This window comes from Odocoileus virginianus, chromosome 18, assembly GCF_023699985.2.
Source record: "Odocoileus virginianus isolate 20LAN1187 ecotype Illinois chromosome 18, Ovbor_1.2, whole genome shotgun sequence".
In the NCBI taxonomy this organism is placed as follows: domain Eukaryota; kingdom Metazoa; phylum Chordata; class Mammalia; order Artiodactyla; family Cervidae; genus Odocoileus; species Odocoileus virginianus.
Window position 1 is genome coordinate 44,195,346 of NC_069691.1, and position 27,043 is coordinate 44,222,388.

A 27,043-nucleotide genomic window follows, 5' to 3' on the forward strand; every position below is an offset into this window, starting at 1 on the left:
AGAATCTTCCATCTTTGTTCATTGTGGCATGTGAACTCTTAATTGCAGCACATCTGGTCTTTTCTTAGTTGTGGCATGTGAGATCTAGTTCCCGGACCAGGGATGGAACCCTGTCCCTCTGCATCATTGTAAGTGCAGAGTCTTAGCCACTGGACCACTTAGGGAAGTCCCCCAGTTGGCATTTTGAGTTTATCAAAATAGCCAGGGATTGCTCCTGGCACTGTGTGGGTCACCACGCCAGATGTCTGCCCAGTGTGGGTGAACCTTGTGTAGTAGAGATCTGTGCCACCCGAATGCCAAGAGTGCCCCAGTGAGAACACGGAGGGCAGGAAAGGGGGGGAAGGTCATTTAGGATAGAGAGGGAGTCTGCCCACAACCTCTGTGGTTACGGGAACCGTGAAAGGCAGCCGATGCTGGGAGCTGTGGGCTGGCTCTGAGGATTCAGGCAGAAGTGGCAGGGAGGGGAGAAGGGGAGAGGTAATGCCTGTTCCAGAGCATCAGATATGGATTTTAGGGATCAAGATGCTGAGAGGCGGCAACTGTCACAGGGAATAAGAGCATGATACCTCCTGGGCAGGAGAATCTGAAAGGAAAGGACCAGTTCATCAGAGCAGAGAGGGACAGACGGATTCCCACCCAAATATAGACGCATCTGCAGCGGAAGACTGTGGGGAGGGGGTCATGGCAGAAGGCTTCCAAGGAAAACAATTTTTCAACCCTAATTACAGCATTCTCCGACCGTAAACTACAATTTATCTGCGACTTTAAATATAGCCTTGGTTCCTGAGAAGAGTTTGAAATCTTTATTTTTACTGACCCAATTGGCTGTTTTGAAAACCCACTCTGTGAACTCCATAGAAGATAATCATCAAAATATGTTCCTTGAAGTTCCTGAAGAAAGCCCTTTTATTCAGTTCCTCGAATCTCTCCCCCTCGCTGACTCCGACGGAAGATTGCAGTCCCAGAAAGGCCAAAGAGTGAATTAACTCCACATTTTTGGTCAGCCAAAAGCGAGCCTGAGTCGACGACCACAGTTGTGTTAGCAGGCTGGGGCTATTTTCCGCCTCCACAGGGGAGAGGTGAACCTGGTTTAACCTCAACGGAGCCAGGAGTCACGCCCAGCCACGTGCCCACTCGGGAACCTTCAAATCGAACTCTCTAGACGTGGCTCTGTGGGAGTCGAGGCTTGAAAAAACAAGGGCGTTCCCTTGTGGCTGTCCCTCTGATATTTGAGTTGGATGACACGACCGTAGGTATGGAAGAAACAGAGGCGCTTTCAACCCTCCAGTGGTTGCCACTGCTGCATGAGACTGAGCTTGCAGCGCTGTCTTCGAAGGCTAAGTTGTTTGTAAAGTTCACAGCTTGGAATTTGGGTAGAGATCGCTAGCTGAAGTGTGGGGCCGGTTATGCCTTGGGTAGTTCATGTGGGATGCTCCCTCATGACGGCCCCCTCTAGAACAGGGGAGGCTGAAACGGACATACAAAGTCTTTGAGGTTTGGTACCCCAAACAGCAAGCTGTCCCCAGTTTGTCCCAAAAGAGAGGTTTACCCAAATACTCGTGGGTTCAGGCATTACCCTATCCCAAGGGTATACTCCTTTCCCAAGCCCCACTCGCTGCCATCCCAGTACCCTCTATCCTGGAGTCAGCAAAATGAAAGAAGGATGAAAAAGAGAGACAAAATACAACTAGAGCCTATTTCTGCCTTCCTGGAAAGGTGACCTCGTTTAGACACCTATGGAGACCTCTCCAACCATCCCAGGACCCAGCAGCCCATAATATTTGACATGATGAGGCTCCTTAGTTTTCAGCATGTCAAGAAGCCCTAGATTTCATGAATGGTTTACATTTGATGCAGGAGAGAACTGAAGCCGGAGAAGGCAATGGCACCCCACTCCAGCACTCTTGCCTGGAAAATCCCATGGACGGAGGAGCCTGGTAGGCTGCAGTCCATGGGGTCGTGAAGAGTCAGACATGACTGAGCAACTTCACTTTCATTTTTCACTTTTATGCATTGGAGAAGGAAATGGCAACCCACTCCAGTGTTCTTGCCTGGAGAACCCCAGGGATGGGGTCACATAGAGTCAGACACGACTGAAGTCACTTATCAGTAGCAGAACTGCAGCCTGAGTTGAGAGGGCTGTAAAAATGCTGGTGGGATTCTAAAGTGATCACTGGACACAGATGGAGAAAATTAAACCCCTCTCCCACAAAAAGGGAGTATTTTTAGCCTTTAGGAGTGAAAAATCATAACCCTTGCTGCAGCTCTGGGGAAAGGGAGGGGAAGCAGATAACAAATTTTGCTGCACCACCCCCAAACCCCTCTTTCATTCCTTTTCAATCCAAACATTAGGCCCCTCCCTGTATATTCTTTCAAAGGTTCTGCTCCTTTAAGCCTTTGCATCCTGAATTCATCAGAACTCCCCAGCACTCCCTTGCCATGGAGAACTCTAAAAATAGATCATGTTTAAACCATATTTGAAGTCATTAAACTTTTTTGTGTGTGTAAAACTGAACTCTTAATCAAAAAGGGCAGAAGTTAGCAATACTCTAAGGATGCAGGCCTTCTCAAAGGGTCAGTAAACCCATCTTTTTTGAATATCCGCATGAGGTCAGCCCCGTGTTGAAAGAGGCCCAGGAAAGACTTCCTGACCTCAAGGAGGTGACAAACTGCTGGCAGGCCAGACGTGCAAACAGATGCCGGGCCCAGATGGATGAGGCTTTTCTGAGCTCTGTGGGTTTGTGTGTGTGTGTGTGTGTGTGTGTGTGTGTAGCTGTGCAAGAACTCCATAAGTGTATTTGCATCTTGCTTCAGATCACTTCCCTGGTGGCTTAAATGGTAAAGAGTCTCCCTGCAAAACAGGAAACCCGGGTTCGATCCCTGAGTTGGGAAGATCCCTTGGAGAAGGGAACAGCAACCCACTCCAGTATTCTTACCAAGAGAATCCCATAGACAGAGAAGGCTGGCAGGCTACAGTTCATGGGTTCACGAAGAACTGGACACGACTGAGCGACTAACACTTTGACTTTTCAGATTGCTGGCCAGTTAGGAGCCACTGACTAGCTAAGAGATCACTTAACCTCTCTGAGCCTTTGTAACATGACAAGTGGGCTCTGTGACTTACTAGTTCCCCTCCCAGTCCCCCTCTCTTTGAAAACGCAGGAAAGCCAGGGCATCCGACACTAAATGACGTGCCCCAGAAGGCATGGGAACAGGCAGCACGGAAGATGGACTTGGGAGGAGATTCTTTTCCTGCCTCCGCCGACTCCAGTTGGTCTGGTGCAAGGACCGGGTACAGATCCTGCCTCATCCACCGTCATCTCGCCCATCATCGCCTTTGTGTCCTCTAGCCAAGCTCTTCTCCATTCTTCATGTCTGTCTCCTCTCCCATCCTCTCACTGGCTCAGTCATGGTGTAATGCGAGTATAATGAGTCCATGCTTGCGAACAGTTTGGCTTCTAAAACCCTCACAAATGCTTTGGATTATGTTCTCATTCAGAGGAACAGGGCTGGGACAGTTGCTATAGCCTTCCAGACATAGGTAAATGAGGGGTCCCCGGGGTCCATGGTTCAGCACTAGTAAACAGGAAGTTTGAAAGATTAGAAAGGGAAGATCTCTTTGGGGATGCTGGGGAGCAGTGCAGTGAGTTATGGAGCCGAGATGTCAGCAAAGGGAATGGGGCCAAACACTTGTGAAGTCTCTCGTCTAAAGAGAGCTGAGATCGTGCCCACCAGCGGTTCCCTTCACGTGGGCTACCCCGCGAGGCTTCAGATGGGTCTGTGTGGATTCCCACTTGCTCACGACTGCCTATCTTGGGGCTCTCGACAGGAGAGCAGAGTTATGACAGAGCTGTGTGCTTTCCTAGGGAGTGTTCACTGAAGGTTAGTGTTAATCTTGCTTGATTTAAGTCTTCCCAGATTCCCTTCCAAGGCTATAAACAGCAAAGTAATGAAATTGACCCTGGAAACAGAATAGAGAGGAGACCTCATCACAGGGGTGGGCAGAGAAGCCCCACCAGGGGAGGAGAGAAATGAGAAATGGGCAGGAAGGCCTGGAAGGCATCTCTGCTCTAAGAATGGAAGGAATACCTCCCCAGGGGACCCCTAAGGCTGCGGTATATCCAACAGCGTCATTCTGGTTGAGAAGTTGGGGGTGAGAGGGCCCCGCTAGTTAGGGTGAGGTTTTGGTGGTCACAGCACAGAAGGCATTGCCTCGCCTGGGGTGCTGCTTTATGGAAAACTGATGGCAGAGCTGGTAACCTCCCAGGCAGAGTTATCCTCCTAAGCTCTTGGCAGATTGATGACAGAGTAGCAGCCCAAGACACAAAAGCAGGGCTGAAGAAGTTGATTTCTCAGGATACGTAGAAAGGGTTCCCATCCTTGTCAGCCTTCCTTCTGCTGCTGTGCCCACCCTCCTCCAAAGCATGCACACACACATACACACACACACATTCATGCACACAGCTGAAAACACACTAACTCTATCACATAGAGGGTACCCAGAGTCTGTTACTATGGAGAGGAAACTCAAGCAGGAAATTCAGGAGGTTATGATACTCTTACTGATCAGGGTCCTTGTATTGGAGTGCAGTTTCTTTTACAATGTTGTTTTACTTTCTGCTCTATAGCAAAGTGAATCAGCTATATGTATAGCTGTATCTCCTCTTTTTTGGATTTCCTTCCTGTTTACTTTTTCTGAAGCTCTTGAGGGTAATTTACATACATCATGGTTCTTTACTTCTGAACGCTTCAGAGTGGATTTCCTAGGAACAGGAAGATGATCAGGGTACAGTCATGAACTATTGAATTTGCTTCAATTCTGTATCTAATTTACCATATGTATTCTGATGTTCATTGATAGATTTCCTTTTCCTTCTGGCACAGGATCCATTCTGACATTAAGGACTGTATTTGGTTGTCATGTTGCTTTCACCTTGTGTTGTCTTTTTAGAATCTAATATTTTTTAAAGTACAGTCCCCCACCAACTTTTTAAATACAATTTTCATGCTGTGTTTTTCTCATATTTCCTCATGATTCAATCGGGGTTCTGCATTCTTGGCCAATAAATTTCATAGATGATGGTGTGTCCGGCTCAGCTGTCACATCTAAAGATATACCATGTCCATCTGTCCCTCTCCTGGTCAGTGTTGCCTGATTTCCTCAATGTACAATTACTGAGGCTTTTTTCCTCCTCTGCAGTAATAAGTAGTCTGTAAGGAGACACTTTAAGGTGGTGTGTAGAGGCTTATACATAAACAGACATACATGCTGTTCTTCATCAAAATTTTCCCAAGAACTGGCACCCATTGATGGTTCTTGCCTGATCTGGTCCTGACCATGATGATCGTTGATCCCCCAGCTCCAGAAGTAATAAGAGCCCTCCCTTCTCCTGTCAGTTTTTCTGTGGTATGGATTCCTATTTTTTCAATGACTCATAATTGCATTATTATACATAAATATTTCAGTACTCAAGTTGTTTAGGCTGGCTTCCATATACTTGTGACATGCCCCTATCTTTTTTTTTTTTTTTTGAGCAGTCTCTTAATTTCTGAAATAGCAAGATGTTCCAGATTCATCTTCTGTCTACCTTTTGCCCCAACTGTAGAATTAATCATTTCTTCAAGGTGCCCTGGCTCTTTTTAGTGGGAAATGGTATGAGAGCCCAATATCTGGGTTGCTAGGCATGCTCAATGCTATTTTGATGTCTTTGCTTCCTGGAAATTTCAACAAAGTTATATGTCTACACATAGCTACACATATAGATACCTCTATACATATATGTGGATGTAAACAAATATCTGCATACATAAACACATTTTTGAAATTTTGAATTCCCACTGATGCCTTCAACTTCAGTCCATCCCCAGAGGGTTCTTTCTTGTCTCTTCCATTCTATATTTCTGATCCCCTTTTCCATAGTGAGATCCCTAGGTCCAAACCAATCAATGCATTAACTCTATCTGCTCAGTCTTGAATTAATCTAAAATAACTTCCAAATTGCTTTACCCATTCTACAACAACAGAATAAGTTTCTTTGAAGGTTCAAGATTTGTTTGCACTTCTTCCCCAATCCTACCCTATCACACCCTAGACTGAGGTTACACAGTCCAAACTATGTCGTAGTAGATTAGTTTTTTCCTTGTTTCTGCATTTAGTATATTTATTGTATTCATTCCAGCAAGGAAGGCTTATTGGGTTCCAAGTATTTTTATTAATAAAATTTAATTTTTCAATATGTAAAAACAGCATACTTTTAGAAATCCAAACTATACACAGAATTAGAGTGAGAGAACGGTGAATCTTTTCTGTAGTCTTTTCCCCCACTCCATCCCTTGTAGAAAACAGCTTTGTTGTTTTTTCATTGATTCTTCCAGTGTTTCTTCTTTTAGTGATAAGCATATATATGGATGCCTTATTTTCCCTTCTTTCTTATAAGAAGGGTGGCACACCATATGTGCTACTTTGCACTTTGTTGTTTTCTTGTAATACCTCCTGGAGGCGACTCCACATCAGTTAATAGAGATGCCCTTATTCATTGTTTAGCTGCGCTGAGCCCCACTGTGGGTATGTATACCATTGGATGTTAGTCAGTCTCCCATAGTTGCATGCTGAGATAGTTCCCAGTCTTTGCCATTACAAATAATCCTGTAATGAATAACCTTGCCACATATATTTTCAGATTGTCAGAGGTATTTATCCTAGACAAATTCATAAAAGTGTGATTGCTGGGTCAAAGGGTAAATGCATATATTAAACCCCCTCTACAAGCCTTGGGCCATTTTTGCTTTCAGACCCCAGCTCTTCACCACCTAGGCCAACAGAGTGTATTGTCAAGCCTCTGCATTTTTGTCCATCTGATGGGTGAGAAATGTTATCACAGTATAGTTTTAAACTGCTTTTATCTTATAAGTAAAGTTAAACACCTTTTTATTCACTTGGGTACCACTTTTATATCTCTTTTCATAATTGTTCTGGTCTTTTGTTCCTTTTTCTATAGGATTTTGTCTCCTTTATTTCCTTTATTTTTAAAAGCTCATTATAAATTTGGTATATTAATTCTTCATCTGTGATGTATGTTGCGAATATTTTCTCCTGTTTGTCATTTGCTTTTTTGGCCATGCAGAAGTGTTGTTTTACTGTTTTACTTTAATATAGTCACAAGTATTCATCTTTTCTTCTATTGCCTCTGGATGTTCAGGCATGGTTTATAAAATCCCCCCACCAGATATCTCCCAAGCAGTTTAGTTGTCATCATTAGTTGCACCCCCCACATCCCAGCACAAAAGCCCTGGTCAGCTCGGTGCAGACCACCTCATTTCTCAAACATTCACTGGGATGTTTGTGTTTATTCTCCCTATTTTGGGCATTTTCTTCTGGTCATTCATAAAAAGACCAGATCTTGTAAGGAGGAAGGGGTATGTAGTGTCTAGGGGAAGGGGAATAATATTCTGAATGGAGGAAGGCATCACTTGGGTTTTATTTAGGAAGCACGAGTTCCCAGGGAACAAGCACTACATCAGCCTTCCAACGTGAGACCTGTTCCCGCCTCAGTCCCGTCCACCCTCAGCAGGTCCTGCATGAGGCAGCATGTGAGGCAGAGGCTGTGCCCATCCTGTATCCTCACACCGCCCCCACCTCCTCTCTGCAGTGCCTCCCCCCTCCCCACCCCACCTTGGCTGGATGCAGAGTCTTGATGGGGACTGTACTGGAGCCAGATTCATTCTTGTCCCTGCAGAAGCAGAATCCTGCTTTGGGTACCATGTGCCAGGGGTGGATATGTGCTGAGCCACATCAAACAAGCTATATTTCTTCTTAGGCTTCCGTGGTGGCTCAGTGGTAAAGAATCCACCTGCCAATGCAGGAGACGTGGGTTCCATCCCTGCGTTGGGAAGATCCCCTGGAGAAGGAAATGGCAAACCACTCCAGTATTCTTGCCTGGGAAATCCCATGGACAGAGGAGCCTGGAGGGCTGCAGTCCATGGGATTGCAAAGATTCAGACACAACTTAGCGACTAAACACCAACATTTCTTCTTATTTCATGCCAGGGATCTGAGCAAGGTGTAGACAGAATGGGCAGCTAGGCTGGCCTGTGTATTTTTATAAGTCTGCCAGAGATCATGAACTCTCCTCTCCCAGATGTTGGGATGTCCTGGTCCCTTAGCCATTCGATCCTGCCCTCCATCCCCCTTTGCTCTGATTACCGTCAGGTCACCTGGAGCTCAGGTGGGCTGACTTGGACCCAGAGGTGAGGGTGAGCACAGGGCGGGAGACTATAAATGAGCGGGGCGTCTGGAGAGGGGTGGGTGCGGCACACCCCTGCCTGGGGTCTGACGGTGCTGGCTTCGTCACAGTGAGGTCAGCCGCTGGTGACGGAGATGCGCTGTGTGTCACAGAAGAGGAGCTGGCTGCTGATGACGAGGACATGCCGTCCTTCCCGTGCACACAGGAGGGTAAGGGCTCCGGAGTGCCCCTCTGATCCCCTCTCTGGGCTGAGAACCACCCCGCCCCTGCCCTCAGCCCCAGGCTGGGAGAGACTTGCCTATCCACATGGCTTCACTGTCCAGACTGTTCATTCCCCACCGCTCCCTGGAGGCTTAAAGGGCGGAGTTGCACAGGCCTGGGTTATGCGGTACAGACGAAGTCAAAGTTTGTCACATGTGACATCTGTCTCCAGGGCGGGGACCTCTGCCATCTCCCCAGGGCCCACCTTCCAGTTGGCCCAGAGCTGTCCCCTTCATCCTGCCACTCAAGTGGCCACTCCTTCTCAAGTCCATGGGACCCAGCTTGGCATGAGAAACCAAGGCCCTGTGAACTGTTATTTGGCGTAGGGCTTCTTGACGGGTCTCAGTCTAGATTATCAGCCTTGGCTGTGCATTGTCGTCACCCAGGGATGTCTGAGACTGACCCTCAGAAATTCTGATCTCTTGGTCTGGAGCGTGGATGGACACCAGGGTTTTTATTTTTTATTTATTTATTTTTTGTGTGTGTGTAATAAAGTTGTATTAAAGTATAAAGGAGATAGAGAAAGCTTCTGACATAGGCATCAGAAGGGGGCAGAAAGAGTAGCCCCCTGCTAGTCTTCAGCTGGATGTTATATAGTCACTTGCAGTCTGTTAATGAAAAGAAGTGAAGTTGCTCAGTCGTGTCCGACTCTGCGACCCCATGGACTGTAGCCTACCAGGACTCTCAGTCCATGGGATTTCCAGGCAAGAATCCTGGAGTGAGTTGCCATTTCCTTCTCCAGGCGCCAGGGTTTTAAACATTCTTGTTACTCACAATGCGCAGCTGAAGTTGGATCTGTCTTAGACATGCACCACTGGGACATCACAGCTTCCTCGCTGGGCAGTGACCACCTCCCAGAGTCTCCAGGAACACTGGCTTCCCTCCTGCTTCTGTACGAGGGACCAGCTGACACACGGGAACCATCCGTTTGGATTCCAGGAGAACCTCAAGTAACCTCCACAGTTTGGGGACTAGTGACCGGCCTTCTGGTTGGCCTGGGACTGAGGGGTTTCCCAGGAGGTGTGACTTAGAGTTTTTAAAACTGAGACAGTCTTGGCGAGTCATCCTGGTTTGCCCAATTTTGAGGAGTTCCTTTAACAAGAGACTTTCAGTGCTAAAATCCAGGAACATCCTAGGCAAACTGGAAGGAGGTGGTCACCCACTGGTGAGGCAAGGCTGGCTGCCCCATAGTGCAGATTACGACTAAGACTGATGCCTTGGACAGGGGCGACTCCCTACAATGTGGGCTGAATGATGACGCCACGGAGACAAAGGATAACGTGATACCAGTGTTCTTCCAAGGCCCTGACTCTGGTCTCACCTATTCCTAAAAGCTGTGGGCTTCCCAGGTGGTGCTAGTAGTAAAGAACCCACCTACCAATGCAGGAGACATAAGAAACGCAGGTTTAATCCCTAGGTGGGGAAGATCTCGTGGGAGGGCACAGCAACCCACTCTAGTAATCTTGCCTGGAGACTCCGATGGACAGAGGACCTGGTGGGCTACAGTCCTTGGGGTCGCTCAGAGTCAGACACAACTGAAGCGACTTAGCACGCATGCCCATTCCTGAAAGCTCCAGGACCTCGAGAAAAGGCAGTGATGTGGGTGGAGATGGAGACCAGCGCGACAGCCCCCTTTCTGAGGATGGTTCAAAATGTGCCGAGACAGGCCAGAACAGGAGAACTGACCCTTTTAGTCGCAGCCTCCACCCCTGGGCTTTTTTTGTCGCCATCCCTCCCCACCCCCCACAGGCCGACCGGGACCCCGCTGCAGCCGCTGCCAGAAGAACCTGTCTTTGCACACGTCCGTGAGGATTCTTTACCTCTTCCTGGCCCTGCTCCTGGTGGCCGTGGCCGTGCTGGCCTCTCTGGGTGAGTGCAGGCTGCCAGTAGGATTGGCTAGTCCAGGGCTCTCTACCCTGGGCTGTTGGGGAATTTCTCATCAGGGGTCTGTTGGGCACCAGAACCCCAAAGACAAGCATAGATCTCTGCAGCTCAGGACCCACAACAGCATCTTCCTGGCTAGGGGCTCTGGATGCCTGCTCCAAGCTGGGAAGACTGGCTCCTAATTTCTGGCCAATAATGAGCTGTGTGGCTTCGGTCCCTCATAGGACCTCTGTTTTCCTACGGGTAAATGACAAGATGGGCTTCCCAGTGACTCATTTGTTTAAGCATTCTCCTGCTAATGCAGGAGATGCAGGAGATGTAGTTTCGATCCCTGGGTCAGGAAGATCCCCTGGAGAAGGCAGTGGCAACCCACTCCAGTATTCTTGCCTGGGAAATCCCAGGGACAGAGGAGCCTGATGAACTATAGTCCATGAGGTCACAAAGAGTCAGATACAGCTAAGCAACTGAGCACGCACACACACAAAGGACAGGATAGGACTAGACAGCAGCTCTCAGTTTCAGCTCCATGTTAGAATCATCTGGGAGCTGTAGAAGAAATATGATGCCCGGGCCCCACCCTGGATAATGGAATTAATTCAGTATTTAAGCTCTTCAGATGATTCTGGTGTACTTCCAGGCTTAAGGTCACCGGATCAGATGACTTCCAAGCCCTTTCCATGGTCCCTATGTTTCTCAAAGTGAGGTTGGATGCCTATCTGCATCAAGGTCACCCCCAGGATCTGTTAAGACACAAATTCCTAGGTCTCACCCAGGCCTAGTAAATCAGAGTCCTGCCAGTGGGGCCCAGGGATCTGAAGCTTGGTGGTTCTCATACGCTCAACAGTTTGTGTGACAGTCTGCATGCTGCCAGATTCAAGTAACCTCTGCCTTCTGTGGGCTTTCCTGGTAGCTCAGCGGTAAAGAACCCACCTGCCAATGCAGGAGTTGACAGTTCGATCCCTGGGTCAGGAAGATCCCCTGGAGAAGGAGGAAATGGCAGCCTACTTCAGTATTCTTGCCTGGAAAATCCCATAGACAGAGAAGCCTGGCAGGCTGCAGTCTGTGAGGTCGCAAAGAGTCAGACACGACTTAGCAAGTAAACAACAGCAACTGCCTTCTGGATGTTAACCATTTATGTTTCAAAGTAAAAACAAATTTGAAAGCTTCTTACTGCAATCCCATTCCATTCCTAGCTTCATTCTTTAAAACTCTTCTGTACAAAGGGAAGCCAGTAGGTTTGCTTGCTCCAGTGGACTAGACGCGAGACAGCGGGGCTGGGCCTCGGGTGAGGCAAGGGAGACACGGAGGATGGCCCCTGTGGGTGCCGACCCTGCGCTTGTATGACCCCTGGGGTGGGGTGCTTCGTCCTGACCCCTCTTAGAGATATGCAGTAACTGGCTTTCCCAGCTTGAAGGCGAGAGGCCAGCACATTAATGATTTGAACAAACAAATCCTTGTTGGAATCATCTTCCAATAATCCTGAAGGTGTTAATGAAATTCAGCACAAGCCAGCACCTCCTACGTGTCAGGTATTGAGAACACTGAGATGAGTCCATTGCATTTCACCCTCAGAAGGAGTGGTTCTCAGTCTTGTCCGCAGGTTAGAATTCTTTTGAGAGCATTTAAAAATGCATGCGCTGGAGCCCTCCTCACCATGTGAATGAAATCATAGTCTCTGGGTAAGACCCAGGCTTTAATCATAGATGAAAGCTCCCAGGTGATCCCAATGAAGTGGGAATGTTGGTAACCACTAATTAATCATTAAAGTATTATAATAACTATTATAATAGTTATATAGTAATAATAGTTATTAAAATAATTATAATAGTTATTAACAATTTAAAAGTTCACTCTCCCTGTTAGTTATATTAAATTATTATAGCTGCATAATAAGATATTAATGTCTTATTATTATTTATTAATTATAACATAATTGTTATCTTAATATTATATATTAACTATTGTTTTAATTATTATCTTGTTATATTATTAATTATAACTTATTAATAGTAACTTATTAATTGTATAATAAGATGTTATTGATAAATAATAAATAACATATTAACATGCTTATGGGATTTACCTAGTGGTCACTAGCTAAGACTTTGCAGTCCCAATGCAGGGGGCCTGGGTTCAATCCCTGGTCAGGGAAATAGATCCCACATCGCTTTAGCTAAGAGTTAGAGAGCCACAACTAAAGATCTTGCACGCTGCAATAAAGACTCAGCACAGCCAAATAAATAAATAAATATTTTAAAAATAAATTTCTTCTAAGGAAAAGAACTTCCCCAGCCCCTCACCCCCACTCAGCTCTACCTCTCTCTCTGCTAAATCACTTCACAGAGTCTGGACACCCGGAAAGTGGCTGAGATCCCTGGTCAGAGAAGGGTGAGGAGCTATAGCCCTGCCATTTAGAGGCAGCAACCTGGCCACTGGACCCTGAGCAGTTCCTGGTCAGCCCTCAGAGAGGCTGGGCTCCCAGCACCCATGGGACCACTAAGACAACTCCAGTAGCACATGGAGAAGAGCCTGTATAGGCACCAGAGCCCTTCAGAAGGGACAGACAGTTACTGTGCCCACTGGATGCCAGGCACTCTCCCATACGTGATGGTCACGAGTCCTCTGAACAAGGCCCCGAAATGGGAGGCTGGCTCCACTCCACATACGGGAGGTGAAATGATTTCCTCCAAGATCCAGGGTGAATGGGCTGAGGATTATAAGAACTGGGGTGTGTCTGGGAAGCAGTGTGTCTGGGTGATCAAAGGAGAACTTTCGATTTTCCTTTTTATTTTCACCTCCAGCCTGGTTGTCCCCACTCCTTAGGATAGTGCTGGCCTTGTTCATTGGGTTTATAATCTAGAGTACAGTTGGCAACCTTTCTTTGTCAAGGGTTAGGAAGTAAATTCAGACCATGTATTGACTTGGTCGAAACCAAACTCCACTATTGCAGTGTTCCCAACAGTAGGAAATTTTTATACAATTGCTGAATTGTTTATATAGAGTATGAAACAGACATTAAAGTAATGATTTTAAAGTGACTTAAGGCTCAATAAGAAAATGTCCATGACACGATACCAATAAAGCAAAAAAAATAGAGATGTGCAGAACGTCCCAATTTTGTACTGTTGTCTTCTACAAAACCGTGTAGCTATAGCATGTATAGGGGCTTGCCTCAGTGGTAGAAGACCAGCCTGCCAATACAGGAGACACATGCTCGATCCCTAGGTCAGGAAGATTCCCTAGGGAAGGAAATGGCAACCCACTCCCATTCTTGCCTGGGAAATCCCATGGACAGAGGAGGCTGGCATGCTGCAGTCCATGGGGTTGCAAAGAGTCAGAAACAACTTAGCAAATAAACAACAACAGCAATGTAGCTATAAAATGACTGAGATAAATAAGGTTTAAGAGATATACAACAATGTTGATGACAGCTGTATCTCGGTGGTAGGATTAGGAATCATTTTTATTTTCTTTTTATATTTCTTTCTTATTTGTCCTTATTCTAGCCTATGGTCAGGTTATAGTTCTAAAATCTGAGTGGATGGAAATTATATATGTATATGCATGATTTATGTATTATATATTCTAATGCATACATATATACCTCCATATGTACATATACACTTAAGGGAGATATGTAAAGAGACTATATATATATATCTATGTCTATAGATATACACTAAGTCCCCTACATACAAACGAGTTCCATTTCATGAGCACGTTCGTATGTCTGGTTTGTTCGTAAGTCCAGCAAAGTTGGCCTAAGTACCCAACTAACACAATCGGCTATATAGTATAGTATTGTCATAGGTTTATCATACTTTTCACAAAAATAATACATGAAAAACAAGCAAACACAAAAAATAAATACAACATTTTTAACCTTACACTACAGTAACTTGAAAAGTACAGTCGTCCAGTACAAAAGCTGGCATACAAGGGCTGGCATCGAGTGAACGGGCAAGAAGAGTTAGTGACTGGAGGAGGGAGAGGAGGTGGGAGATGGTAGAGATGGAGGGTCATTAACAAGAGGAGACAGAAGGCAAGCTGTGATTTCACTCACGCCTGACGCTGACGGCACAGGCTCTCTTGCTCCTTGCTGGACTCAATTCTATCTACCTTCTTGCTTCCAGACATCCTGGGTTTGAAATAAAGATATTATACTACTGTACTCTATACAGCACTCTACAGTAAGTTACACAAAAGCACACCCACTCGTAGAGGATGCACGTGTGTGAGAGTGTACGCCAGACACATGAACTAGCTTACGTGATTGGACATGCATACACACGTTCGCATCTTTGACAGTTTGAAACCTGAAGGTTCTTATGGAGGGGACTTTTGGATATAGATATATAGATACACAGATACGTTTTTGAGAGAAGTGTGATAGACTCTGGCCATTGAAACATCTTCCCTTACAGCCATTGGGAAGCCCCTTAGAAGAGTGGATGGTTTTGGCTAACGAGGGGCAGATAAAAATGCCTTCTCAACAAACGACTGCTGTTTCTCTGAGCTAAGCCCCTTTTCTCATTCCTGTTTCCCCTGAAGTCTTCAGGAAAGTGGACTCTCTCTCAGAAGACCTCTCCCTGGCCCAGGCCATGTATGACAAGAAACTCATGTCTATGCAGAAAAATCTCCAAGGGCTGGGTAAGTGTCCAGGGTTTAGATGTGCTAATGAGCAGGAATGAAGGCCAGTATTACTTGGAGTGGGACCAGGGACCCCCCAGGCCATGGTGCCCTGGAAAGGGCAGTCTTCACCAAGCTTCTAGGCACAAGGAAAGGACAGTCATGGTCCCTGCCTCCCTGTCCAAATGGAGAACCCACCCGACAAGGGCTGCTACCCTGGGATATGCCCAGGAGTGGGGCTGAGAGTTCTGTATGTGGCACAGATCTGCCCAGAGCCTCTAGGTAGAGAAGAAAGCTGAAGATAGGCCACTTGCCCTCGTGTATCCGAAGTTATTGGGGTGGCCAAAAAGTTCATTGACACGAACGAACTTTTTGGGCAGTCCAATATTTTTATGACTTCAAACACTCTTGACAAGTCAGCCCTTTCCTCATCACTGCCTTAAAGTTTGCATGGTTTACGGTCTGTTTATCTCTTGCTTTCACAAGACAATCTTGTTCTGAGAATGAGACAGAAAGCCATAATGGAAGGGTTTAGAGGGAGGCTGCTAGGTGAAAAGAGAAAGTTTTATTCTACAACTAATGAGCTGAGTCATATTTGGCAAGTCACTTCTCTGAGCTTCATTTCTCAGAAGTCTTAGGGGAAGAACGTTCCTGCACCCTTTTCTCCACTAGCTTATGAGAGGTTCAAATAAAAACAAATGCTAAAAAAGAATTTTTTTTAACCAAATATTAAAATATGGGGAGAAGTTTTAAAAATAAAACGGGAGGTTCTTGGCAACCTTAGAAAAGTTACAAAGATATATTTTCTTGAGACTTTGGTGAGGAGATGGAGAAAGTGTCCTAAAGCCTAGATGTCCTGTCAGAACAAAGACTTGGGGTAGAAATAAGATGGCAGAGAGGCTAGCAACGTTTTTCCAAAAAGGATGTCATAGCAGGTCTTAGGGAAGAAAGAGGGACAGGACAGCCACATGCCAATTCATGATGCTCTGAAATATTAAATTGAAAGAAGCAACCTTTGCCCTGTGAGCCTTCAGCAACTCAAAATGTTGCTCCTTTCTCCTGAAGATCTAAAAGCCCCGAACAACTGCTCTTTCTGCCACGAGGCTGGGCTGCTGGGACAAGAGATCAGAAAACTGCAGGCGGAGCTGGAGGGAATTCAGAAGATGCTTCTAGCTCAGGAGGTCCAGCTACACCAGACCTCCCAGACCCACGACCTGCTCTCCACCACCAGCGGTCAAATCTCCCAGGAGATGGGCAGTTGTTCCTTCTCCGTCCACCAGATCAACCAGTCTCTGGGGCTCTTCTTGGCCCAGGTGAGAGGCTGGCAGGCCACCACTGCTGGCCTGGACCTATCTCTGAAGGATCTCACCCAGGAGTGCTACGACGTCAAAGCGGCGGTACACCAGATCAACTTCACCGTGGGGCAGACCTCCGAGTGGATCCATGGGATCCGGCGGAAGACGGAAGAGGAGACCCTGACCCTCCAGAAGATGGTCACCGACTGGCAGAACTACACACGGCTCTTCGGCAGCCTGCGCACCACCTCGGCCAAGACCGGAGACGCAGTGAGGAGCCTCCAGGCCACCCTGGGGGCCTCATCCCAGCGCATCAGCCAGAATTCCGAGAGCCTGCATGATCTGGTGCTGCAGGTCATGGGCTTGCAGCTGCAGCTAGATAACATCTCGTCCTTCCTGGATGACCACGAGGAGAACATGCACGACCTGCAGTACCACACGCGCTATGCCCAGAACCGCACGGTGGAGAGGTTCGAGACGCTGGAGGGACGCATGGCCTCCCACGAGATCGAGATCGGCACCATCTTCACCAACATCAACGCCACCGACAGCCACGTGTATAGCATGCTCAAGTACCTGGACGACGTCCGGCTCTCCTGCACCCTGGGCTTCCACACCCAGGCTGAGGAGCTCTACTACCTGAACAAGACTGTCTCCCTCATGCTGGCCGCCACCGACCTGCTCCGGGAGCGCTTCGGCCTGCTCAGCGCCCGCCTGGACCTCAACGTCCGCAACCTGTCCATGATCGTGGAGGAGATGAGGGCCGTGGACACACGGCACGGGGAGATCCTGCGGAACGTCACCATCCTACGAGGTGAGAGGCGGATGAGCGGGGCTGCCAGGGAGCTCCCAGAGGGGAACACAGAAGGACCTAGTTTGGGGCCCGGTATACTGGTGGGCTGATACAGCCCTGCAGCAAATGCCTGGGGAGACTGGCTGCTTTCACATCCTTTGGGAAGAGTGTATGGCAGTGGTGAAGAATCCTCCTGCCAATGCAGGAGACATGGGTTACATCCCTGGTCTGGGAAGATCCCCTGGAGAAGGAAATGGCAACCTGCTCCAGTATTCTTGCCTGGAAAATCCCTTGGACAGAGGAGCCTGGCGGGTTACAGTCCATGGGGTCCCAAAGAGTCAGACACAATTGAGCGATTGAGCACACACACAAGGCTCCTCACCTGCATGACATACAGATTTGGATTTTTACATGTGGACCTATGTATGAGTCCACAGAGAGATATAGGCAGAGCTCATCCTTTGGAAACTCTGTTTTCTCTTGTTTTCCCCTTCCCTCCCCCTCACTGATGCTCTCCACCATCTGCCCCCTCAGAGGCCGGTCACTCTGATGCCCTCTGCTCCTCCCATCTCACCCTTGCATTTAGGCAGAGTTCTCCAGAGAAATATGAAAGAGAGAGAGAGACTAAAAGGAATTGGCTCATGAGACTGTGGAGACTGGCAAACCCAAAATCTGCACAGCTGATGTCCTAGTTCAAGTTCAAAGCTGGAAAGCTGCTGTAGAACCAGGGAGAGAGAGTGTGTCCATTGGAGGTTTGTTGGGCAGGAAATGCTCTGTTACTCAGGGGAGGGTCAGCCTTTGGTTCTATTCAGGCTTCAACTGATTCAGTGAAGCCCACCCACACTGGGGAGGACAATCCATTTTACTTGGTACTGATTTAAATGTTAATTTCATCCACAAACACCCTGTGCACACACCCAGAGTAATGTTTGGCTAAATATATGGGTATCCCATGGCCCAGGTAGCTTGCCACCTAAGATGAACTATCACAAGTGCATCCCTCATCACCTTGGCACCCATGCCTATCTCCTTTGTTGTTGTTGTTCAGTCGATAAGTTGTGTCTGACTCTTTGCGACTCCGTGGATTGTAGCCCACCAGGCTCCTCTCCAGGCAAGAATACTGGAGTGGGTTGCCATTTCCTTCTCAAGGGGATCTTCCCGGACCAGGGATTGAACCTGCGTCTCCTTCATTGGCAGGTGGACTCTTCACCGCTGAGCCACCTGGGAAGCCTGGTCACATTTGGCAAGGAGGCAGGGATCATTCAGGGAGCTCTAGGAGACAGGAGGGAAGTACCCACTATCCCAGGCAGCACTGTTGTCTCCATGGAGCTCGGGCTGGAGTCAAGCTCTCTGATCTCTGGTTCTCTTGAACCATTTAGTTTCAAATCTGTGTTGCCTTCAATTTTATATCAGTGAGCATTTTTGCTAATATTTTCTTTACTCTAGATTAGTGGTGTTTCAGGGGCTGGGGGCGAGGTAAGATCTTGTTTGCCTGGTGTCATATTTTTGCAACGAAGCCAGGTACTGAGTATTTCCTTAGTAACTGAGACAGTCTCCCAGTGTTTCATGTAAAATATGTATCTGTGTGACCTCTAGGATGCAGTGTTCCAGGGAAGGCGTTAGCAGATAGTTCTCATGATTCATCCTCTAGTAATCTTGTTTTCTTAGGTTGCGTTCAATCTGAGAACAACTGAAATGTAAAGCTTGCCTCATGACAAAGCCTATTCATTTGGCCTCACAATCTTTTTTTTTTTTTGGACTTTTATTTTAAATTGGAGTAAAGCTGACAATGTTGTGTTAGTTTCAGGTTTACAACACAGTGATTCAGTCATACACATACTTGTATATATTCCTTTTTAAATTATTTTCCAGTTAAGGTTACTACAGGATGTTGAGCAGTGTCCCCTGTTATACAGTGGGTCTTTGTCAGTTATTCCTTTGAAATATAGCAGTGTGTACATGTCCATCCCAAACTCCCTAACTAGCCCTCCCCTCCACCCTTCCCCGCTAGCTTCACAACCTTTGTGGACAAGACGTGTTACAGGTGTCGTGTCTTTATTTTACAGAACGGTGACCTGAGACTAGGAAAAGTGAAGGGACAGTTCATGGTCACACTGTGATTAAGATCCTGACCCCTTACCATGGCTCTGAGGTGCAAATGTCTGGTGATCAGCCAGGAGACACTGAGAGTGTGAGCTCACAGATATCACAGATATAAAAAATGCATTTCCACTGAGGTCCTGCTTACACATCATGTGTGGGACAGACTGGAAAAGAAGGAAATGGTACCCAAAGTGTCAGAAGTGAACCATCTGAGACCCTCATTCCAAGTATAACCCAACAATAGTCATGAAAATTTATATTTGCGCCTGTCCTAATGATGGCAGAGTTCTCATCAAAGGACTTCATCTTAACTGGAGACCAAGGCGGGACATCACTTTGAGCTGCGTTTGACTCTCAGTTCAACCTCTCTATATTTGTTTAAATGCTGTCCTTTGGCCAACATTCTTCTTGGTTGTTAAATCACCACATATAAAGCCTCTCACATCTGAAAGAAGATTTCAGGGACAAAATGCGCATCACTTCCCACGGGAAGTGCCATTTATTCACTCGTTCACCTATAGACAGGGGCTGACAGGCTCTCACGCTGGGCTGGCAATGAGGTCTCCCTCTGTCTGGAGCCAAGCAGCTATCTAGAATGAAGGAAGAGGGATATTCATGGCCAAGTGCTGACTGAAGGGCTGGGGCTCATAAACTGTGCAGGAAAGGAGCCTGGATTCTAATTTGCTCTGGGTCTTTAGGCAGAATCACTTAATCTTTCCGGGCCTCTGGTTTTTGGGGGTCTTTTGTTTTGTTTTGTTTCATATGCAAATCAGTGGATAAGACCAGTTGTTCTTTATATCTTCCAGCTCTGTGATGAAGTCTGAGTCTCCATTTGCCAACCAGAAAGCCTTTGGTACCTCTCATAGAATGTTTCCTCTCATTCTATATTTCCTCCATTTCCTCCTCCAGGGGATCTTCCCAAACCGGGGATCAAACCCTTGTCTCTTCATTGGCAGGCAGATTCTTTACCACTGGGCCCCCTGGGTAGGGAGGGAAATGCCTGCTTGGAGGATTAGCAGGTTTACTTGTTATCGAGCAACGAGGGCAGTCAGTGAAAAGGAGAACGATGCCATCTTCTGCTGGTGCCTGCATGGGAGCTTACCGTAACGCCTGGCCTATTTCTGGCACATTCTTACTTCCCGGGCACCATCCTTGAGGCTTCCCACCTATGGGCCTTGGCCTGTAGTTTTCATCTCCCCTGCCCCAGAGGACTGAAGAGATGAAGCCTAATTCTTCGCTCAGTGTTTCCATCCCTTGGTCCTTACCACAGATGCCCACACAGTTTCCTTTCCTCCTGAATCCCAGCCCTGGGCCTTGACAGCCCTGAGCCCCAGCCCCAGTGAAACTGCTAGAAACCCTTCTCAGCCTCTCTGCCCAAACCACTTACTAGTCAACAAATGGCTTGAGAGAAAAAGGGGCAAAGAAAGTCAGGCTTCCTTCAACAAGTTCCCCTTTCCTGGGGAGTCTGGCGTTTGATCTCTCTCCAAAACTTTCCGAAGGATGTCTTGGCATGGTGCCTAATGGTTCTAATTGTTCTCAGTGGGAGGTCTATTTGGTACAAATTAATCCATCATAAGCTGACGTGGAAATCCACTGGCATTTTTTCAATGCTCCTCAGGTAACAAGAACCAGGATTGAGTGTCCCCGACCCAGGCTAATATTCTCATTGAACAAAGGGGAGCCTGCAGACAGAATTCAGTCCAATGAGGACCAAATGATGTACCCAGTCACCCAATTTGTTAGTATGGGAACTGTGCTTTCCATGGCACCAGGCCAATCTCCCGAGAGGCCCCCCACTTCTGTTTCTGTCTCCGTCCACCTGTTTTGGACAGGGGGGTGGGCTGGGTCCCCCCTCCCCGCCCATGCACCCCCCTACCCATGGGTGGGCAGTGCTGGTATGCTGACGCCTTGGTGCATCTGCTCAGCCCCCCAGCCCCTCCCCACTCGCAGTGCAGACCCCGAGCAGACCACCTACTTGTCCCAGACATGTAGTCAGTGTGGCTCTGCCCTAATGTGCCGGGATGGCCTAATTACAGCCCAGGGCTTCCTGAGTAATTATGGGCCTCTCCTCCGGTCTCCAGGATGCCCGGTTCCTCTCCCATCTCTGCATCTCGGCCACTGCTGCCCCCATTTTCTCTTTTGTCCTAAATGTGCCCCCGCTGCTCAGAGCAGCTCTTAGCTGCTCCCCGCCCTCTATCCCTGAGACACCCAGATCTTATTACAGGCTGGGTGAGGGGCCCCTGTTGCAGAGAGCCCCCGATCAGCCCATTTCTGCATCCCTCCCCGCCATGCTAACTGCTGAACTCTGCTTGTTGATTTCCTCCCCGCCAGCTCTCCGTCTCTGACCGCATGACTCATGGCTGGCCCTGGAGGGACAGGCGGAGGCTTGGCTCACCCGAGGGAGACAGTCCTTAAGGTGACCCCTTCCTGGCTCAGTGGGCCCTCTCCTCCGGGCAGCGACAGAGTGGGAGGTCCTGGCTGTGGGAGCAGGTCTGGGAACAGGCCCCAAGCCTCTCGGGCCTGGGTTTGCATCCTATCTCCATCCTCCCTGGTTAGTGATGGTTTGCAAGTTGTCACTCTCGGCACCTCAGTTTCTCATCTGTAAAATGGGGTGATGATCTCAATGTATGATGCCACGGACATAGGAGAGACTCAGTTTCCCTCGCCCTTCCCTTCCCCGAGAAAATAGATCTCAGAGAAGTTAGGATGAGTGGGGGGCAACGTGGGCACGCTGACACCAGACGTGGTGGGGAGAGACCAATGCCTGTAACACAGGCCCTGTTCCCAGTGGAGCCTCCCCGACAGATGTCCTCATCAAGCCACCACCTAGGAGCCCTCCATGGGTTCTCAGAGACGGGTCAGCAGCGGCAGGCGTGGAGAGACTGTGGAGAGGGAGGTGACCCATTCCTGGCAGGCCTCCTTCCACGGGCTCTGGGGGCTGCAGTCCTGAGGCGCTGGTGAGGGGACAATGAGACTCAGGCTTCTGCTCAAACCTTCCCCCTAGGCACGGGGCCCGCAGGCTTTCCCACCAGGGGAAAGACACCCAAGAGCTTCCCCAGAAAGAGGCGCCTGAGGAGGCTGGAGGGGAGGAGCACACAGAAGCCTTTGTTCTCTGCTCTTTCTCCCCGGCTGTTGGCACAGAAACCCTGAGAAATCCTTCTGCGGGCTGCTGCGCCCTCAGGGGCCAGGGAGCAGAGGGCGTGTGCTGGAAATGGTGGTGCAGGAGGGCGGGGGTGTCCCAGGGAGGGGCAGGGGGCTCCTGGTGGATCTGTGAGCACGCTTGTCCAGATAAGACTTCACAGGTGTTCCCTGAGTCCAGGCAGGGGCTGGGAACCATCCACCCAGGGAACAAGAGTGAAAGTCACAGGAGAGGTCCTAGGATGAGAGAGAGAGGGACCAGGGAGCTGGGGCAAGCCCTGGGCAGCGTGTTCCTAGAGCAGGAGGGACAGAGGTGGAAGGAGAACTGCTGGTGGAGCCGCCGTGCCCTGGGGGACTGTCAGGCGTGATCTCAGAGAGATAGGTGATGTGAGCACAGATGCGCAATGCCTTGCCCAGAGTCGCTTGGTGCCCTCAGACTCCCTTGCACGTGAACAGCCTGCAGGGGCCTCTCCACCTCCAGACGGCTGTGCTGTTCCAGCCCCCACCCCCGCCCTGGCTGCCCCAGGTGCCCAGGGCAGAGCTGGGAGTGAGGACAGGCTGGTTCCCAGCCAGACTGGGGGTGGAGGTCCCTGCCGGCCGTCTCCCCGAGCCCTGGTTGTGCCTGTTGTTCTGGCCGCTGTGCTGCAGACGATCGTTGCAGACAGAAGGGCAGGTCAAGCTGTTCCCTGGTCACCGCCACCACTGCCAGCCCGCCCCACGCCCACTCCAGCCAGCCGATGATGGCATGCCAGCCGGTAGTGCTGGCGGGCCATGTGAGCCGAGCCCGCACAGGCCACAGCCCCGCTGTGTGTGGGAGGTGGGCATGGGCAGGAGGTGGCCCGGAACAGGTTTTTATTGGCCCCAGTGGGGCTGAGTATGTCTGGGCTCCGGTTTCCAGTTTAGATCGTAATTGGAGGACGGTGTTCAGTGACTCTCTGCTCCACTTACGAACCCTCCGAGAGAGAGATGAGCAGGGGTGGAAGTGTGAGGGGAGGCCAGGACAGACGGAGGCAGTGTCTGCATTAGCGGGGAGAGGGGCCCAGGGCTGCAGAACTGGGTCAAGCCCGCTGGAAGGGCTCCCAGCTCCTGCAGAGAAGATCCCTTCTCTTCAAGGGCTTCTGGTTTCTGCTTGGGGACCCCTGGGCTACCACGTCACTTCTCTGGTTGCCTCCTCGGTGAAATGTGGAAGTTGGACTAACCCCCACCAAGCTCAAAAATTCCAGGATTCTCTTGCAAAGGTGATGATGTAACAGTTGAGTTCTCAGGGAGAGCGGAGCGTGGGCATAAGAATTCACCTCCCAGCCCCAGGGTCATTGTCCCCACCCCCGACCCCACGAGCTGGTACCCAGACCACTGAAAGCCAGGGCTTTGCTGCGCCTTAACCCCAAGGGGGCTAAAGCCATTCTCTGCAATTCATGTCGTCACCAGGCCAGAGGGTGCTGTCTCCTCTAGTCCTGGGGCATCCTACCTGCTTAGACCAGATTGACAGCCACACTCTAACCTGTGTTCTGAGGGTGGGTGGGTACAGCTCTGAGAGGTGGTGACTCTGATCTACCCAGCAGGCAGATAGGCAGTTAAGGTCATCTGACCCCTGCTTTGCGTGCTAGGCTGGGCTGTTTAAGGAAGGGCATATAGGGGGAGGTGGGAGGAATTGGGAGACTGGGATTGACACATACACAGTACTGATACTATGCATAAAATAGATAACTAATGAAAATCTACTGCACAGCTCAGGGAACTCTACTCAATACACTGTGGTGAGTGACCTGAATAGGAAGGAAGTCCAAAAAAGAAGGGAGATGCGTGTATGTTCCCTGGTAGCTCAGACGGTAAAGAATCTGCCTACAATTCAGGAGACCTGGGTTTGATCCCTGGGTCAGGGAGATCCCAGGCAGAAATGGCAACTGACTCCAGTATTCTTGCCTGGAGAATCCCTTGGACAGAGAAACCTGGTGAGTTACAATCCATAGGGTCGCAAAGAGTCAGACATGACTGAAGCAACTTAGCACTAGCCCTATAGCTGATTCACTTTGCCATACAACAGAAACTAACACAACTTTATAAAGCAACTATACTCCAAATAAAAATCAATTAAAAGAGAAGGGATTCATCCTGGCATCTCCCCCAGGCCCTACGCCAGAGCTGGGTGGGAGCTAGGGGTCCAGAACTGTTTGGTGCCTCCCCCTTTTCAAGCATATACTGAGCTTTCCCTGCTGTGTGCCTAAGCACCATGCCCAGGGGTGGGTGATGGGAAGCGTTGTCCTCACTATCTTCTTGGGGCCCCACAGTTCAGCGGGGTCTACCAGAGAGAAACCAAGGATTTGCTTTCACTATACTGTGACTTCTCTTCCTACATGTCAAATAAAAAAATTCAGAAAGTAGCAGCCCCAAGAGTTCAGAGGAGAGGCTGGAGTGGTCAGGGAGGACTTCCTGGAGGAGCTGCCCTTTCTCTGGTTTGTTGTTATTCCCACTCACTCACACTGGGAGGCATCTACTTCTCACACCTCACTTCACACATCACTTTCTTGGCTTTCTCGTCCATGTCACCTGACTCCACTCCTGGTCCCAGGTGCCCAAAGGTGAAGCCTGGGGTTGGGATGGGGGTGGGGCAGGAGGTAAGGACCACAGCAGTTGAAGTCCATTATGAGTATTAGCGTCCAGGCTGGTCTCCAGAGCAAAACAGATGATCCTGGATGGCCATGACCTTTGCCCAGAGCTGCCCAGCTCGCTCAGCCTCCCACCTGAGTGCCCACATGGAACTTGAGCCCAGTCCTGAAGTTAGAAATATGAGTGCCCGCCTGGTGCAGGCATTGTGCCAAACACCTATGCATGTGAACTCGGGATGGGCTCCCAGCCTCACTTAAGATTCTCAGCCCCCCTTCACAGCTGGCCAAGCCGACTTACAGGGGTCATGTCAGGGGCCTGAACCCCCAGAGCCAGTAGTTGGCAGACCTGGGACTTCAGACCCGTGGGTGCAGAGTGCCTGGTGCCCACTTCATGGGACAGCCTCAGGAGACCTGTCCTCGTACACTGACTTCTGCCCTCTTCTCTCTGACTCTAGGTGCCCCCGGCCCTCCAGGACCCAGAGGACTCAAGGGAGATGTGGGCATGAAAGGGCCTGCTGGTGGCAAAGGACCTAAAGGAGACCCCGGCAGCTGGGGCCCCCCAGGACCCCAGGGTCCTCAGGGGCAGCCCGGGGAGCCTGGGCCTGCGGGGGAAAGGGGGCCAGTTGGCCCAAGAGGTTTCCCAGGCATCAAAGGGTCAAAGGGCAGCTTCGGAACTGGGGGCCCAAGAGGACAACCAGGCCCCAAAGGGGACATGGGGCCCCCAGGGCCAGAGGGCCCCCCAGGATCTCCAGGGCCAGAGGGGCCTCAGGGAAAACCAGGGATCGCCGGGAAGACAGGGTCACCAGGCCAGCGGGGGCCCATGGGGCCGAAGGGTGAGCCAGGGATCCCGGGTCCCCCTGGCTTCCCCGGGCCCCCAGGCCCACCAGGAAGCCAGAGCAGCTACTGAGGAGAAGTCCAGTCCCAGAAACTGCCACACAAACGGCAGGGAGTGGGCTTTGGCAGAGAGAGGCCCCTATAAAGCCACACCTACAGACGTGTGGTCCTTTGACCCCAAAGGGGGTTCCCCCAGGCCTGACTCTGCACCTCCGGGCTCCCCAGTAGTGACTTACCATAGAAAGCAGCCCCTTACACACACACACACACACACACACACACACAGGTGCATCTCCCTGCTGGCCAGGGCAGCTGACTGGGTTTCCCTGGCTGGGCGGGAGGAGAGGTTAAGAGAAGCGCCCTCTCCCGTGACAAGCCTGCCAGGGAGGTGGCTACCTCGGGGGGGACAGTCTGGACTCCGGCTCTGAATGGGTGGCCAACGCCAGTTTTTCTAGCATCTTCACCCCATCCTAACTGGCTGGCAGTTCCCTGAGGCTCCCAGGGGTTGAAAAGACCCAGGAGAACATTTGTGGTGGGGTGAAGGGTGCGGGGGGGGGGGGAGGGGAAGGGGGGCGGCAGGGGGAATTATGGTTCAAACTCTAGGGACAGGGTGGGCTTGGCAACCACCAGACCCTCCCCCGTAACCATGGGAACAGGGTCCCGGGCCCAGCCCTGCCCTGCACAGGACCTGGTCCACCTGGGCCCTAAGGACTACATCCCCAGGAGCTCAGCCTCTTTTTCTGCACCTCCAGAAAACTTCCTGGCTTCATCCTTGTGTCTGCCTCCAGGAGCATCCCAGGAAGAAACCAAGTGGGAATTCCATCTGCACCAGGGCTCTCTCCTAGCCCTGGAATTTTCTGTCAAAGGAGGAGGCCCCACTGCAATCCTGGGGTGACCTCTTTGTGGTGACCGGGGGAGGGCTGCCCCCTGACTGGCTCTCCTTCCGCCCCCCTGACCTCACCCCACTGTGACCCAGATTGGCCCAAGGCCTCTCTGCAGAGACAGCAACCCCAGACAAGGGGGAGGGGTCACATCCCTCTGACGTCACCCCTCACCCACCTCCGTCCTGCATAGCCGGCAGCGAGGAGCACTGGGCCGTCCCCAGCATGGTGAGCTCCCAGTGAAGCTGCCCTTTCTTTGTGTCCTAACAGATAATGACCCCTCCTCCAGGCTGGGTGCTTGCAGCTGTCCCCCCTCCCGATCTCACCCAGAGACTGGCCTCTCCCCCATCCAGAAGCCTTATCGATGACCCCCCCC

General features: G+C 49.9%; 1 protein-coding gene across 4 annotated transcripts in view; it reads left to right on the forward strand.

Moving 5' to 3' along the window:
* SCARA3 (scavenger receptor class A member 3) overlaps nucleotides 1-26,343 on the forward strand; it is a 33,910-nt gene extending 7,567 nt beyond the window's left edge. Inside the window, exons 2-7 of one of the 4 annotated variants that reach the window (XR_002310835.2) lie at nucleotides 8,354-8,452; nucleotides 10,254-10,373; nucleotides 14,940-15,038; nucleotides 16,083-17,126; nucleotides 21,540-21,624; nucleotides 25,408-25,476. Coding sequence is in view for 3 of the 4 variants with exons in the window: in XM_020877879.2 (XP_020733538.2) it covers nucleotides 8,354-8,452; nucleotides 10,254-10,373; nucleotides 14,940-15,038; nucleotides 16,083-17,126; nucleotides 25,408-25,859 (1,814 nt within the window). In the remaining variant the exon portion in view is untranslated. Of the gene's footprint in view, nucleotides 1-8,353; nucleotides 8,453-10,253; nucleotides 10,374-14,939; nucleotides 15,039-16,082; nucleotides 17,127-21,539; nucleotides 21,625-25,407 lie in introns of all 4 variants that reach the window. The other 3 variants (XM_020877879.2, XM_070480615.1, XM_070480616.1) reach the window with 3 other exon arrangements.
* The last annotated feature ends 700 nt before the right edge of the window (nucleotides 26,344-27,043 follow it).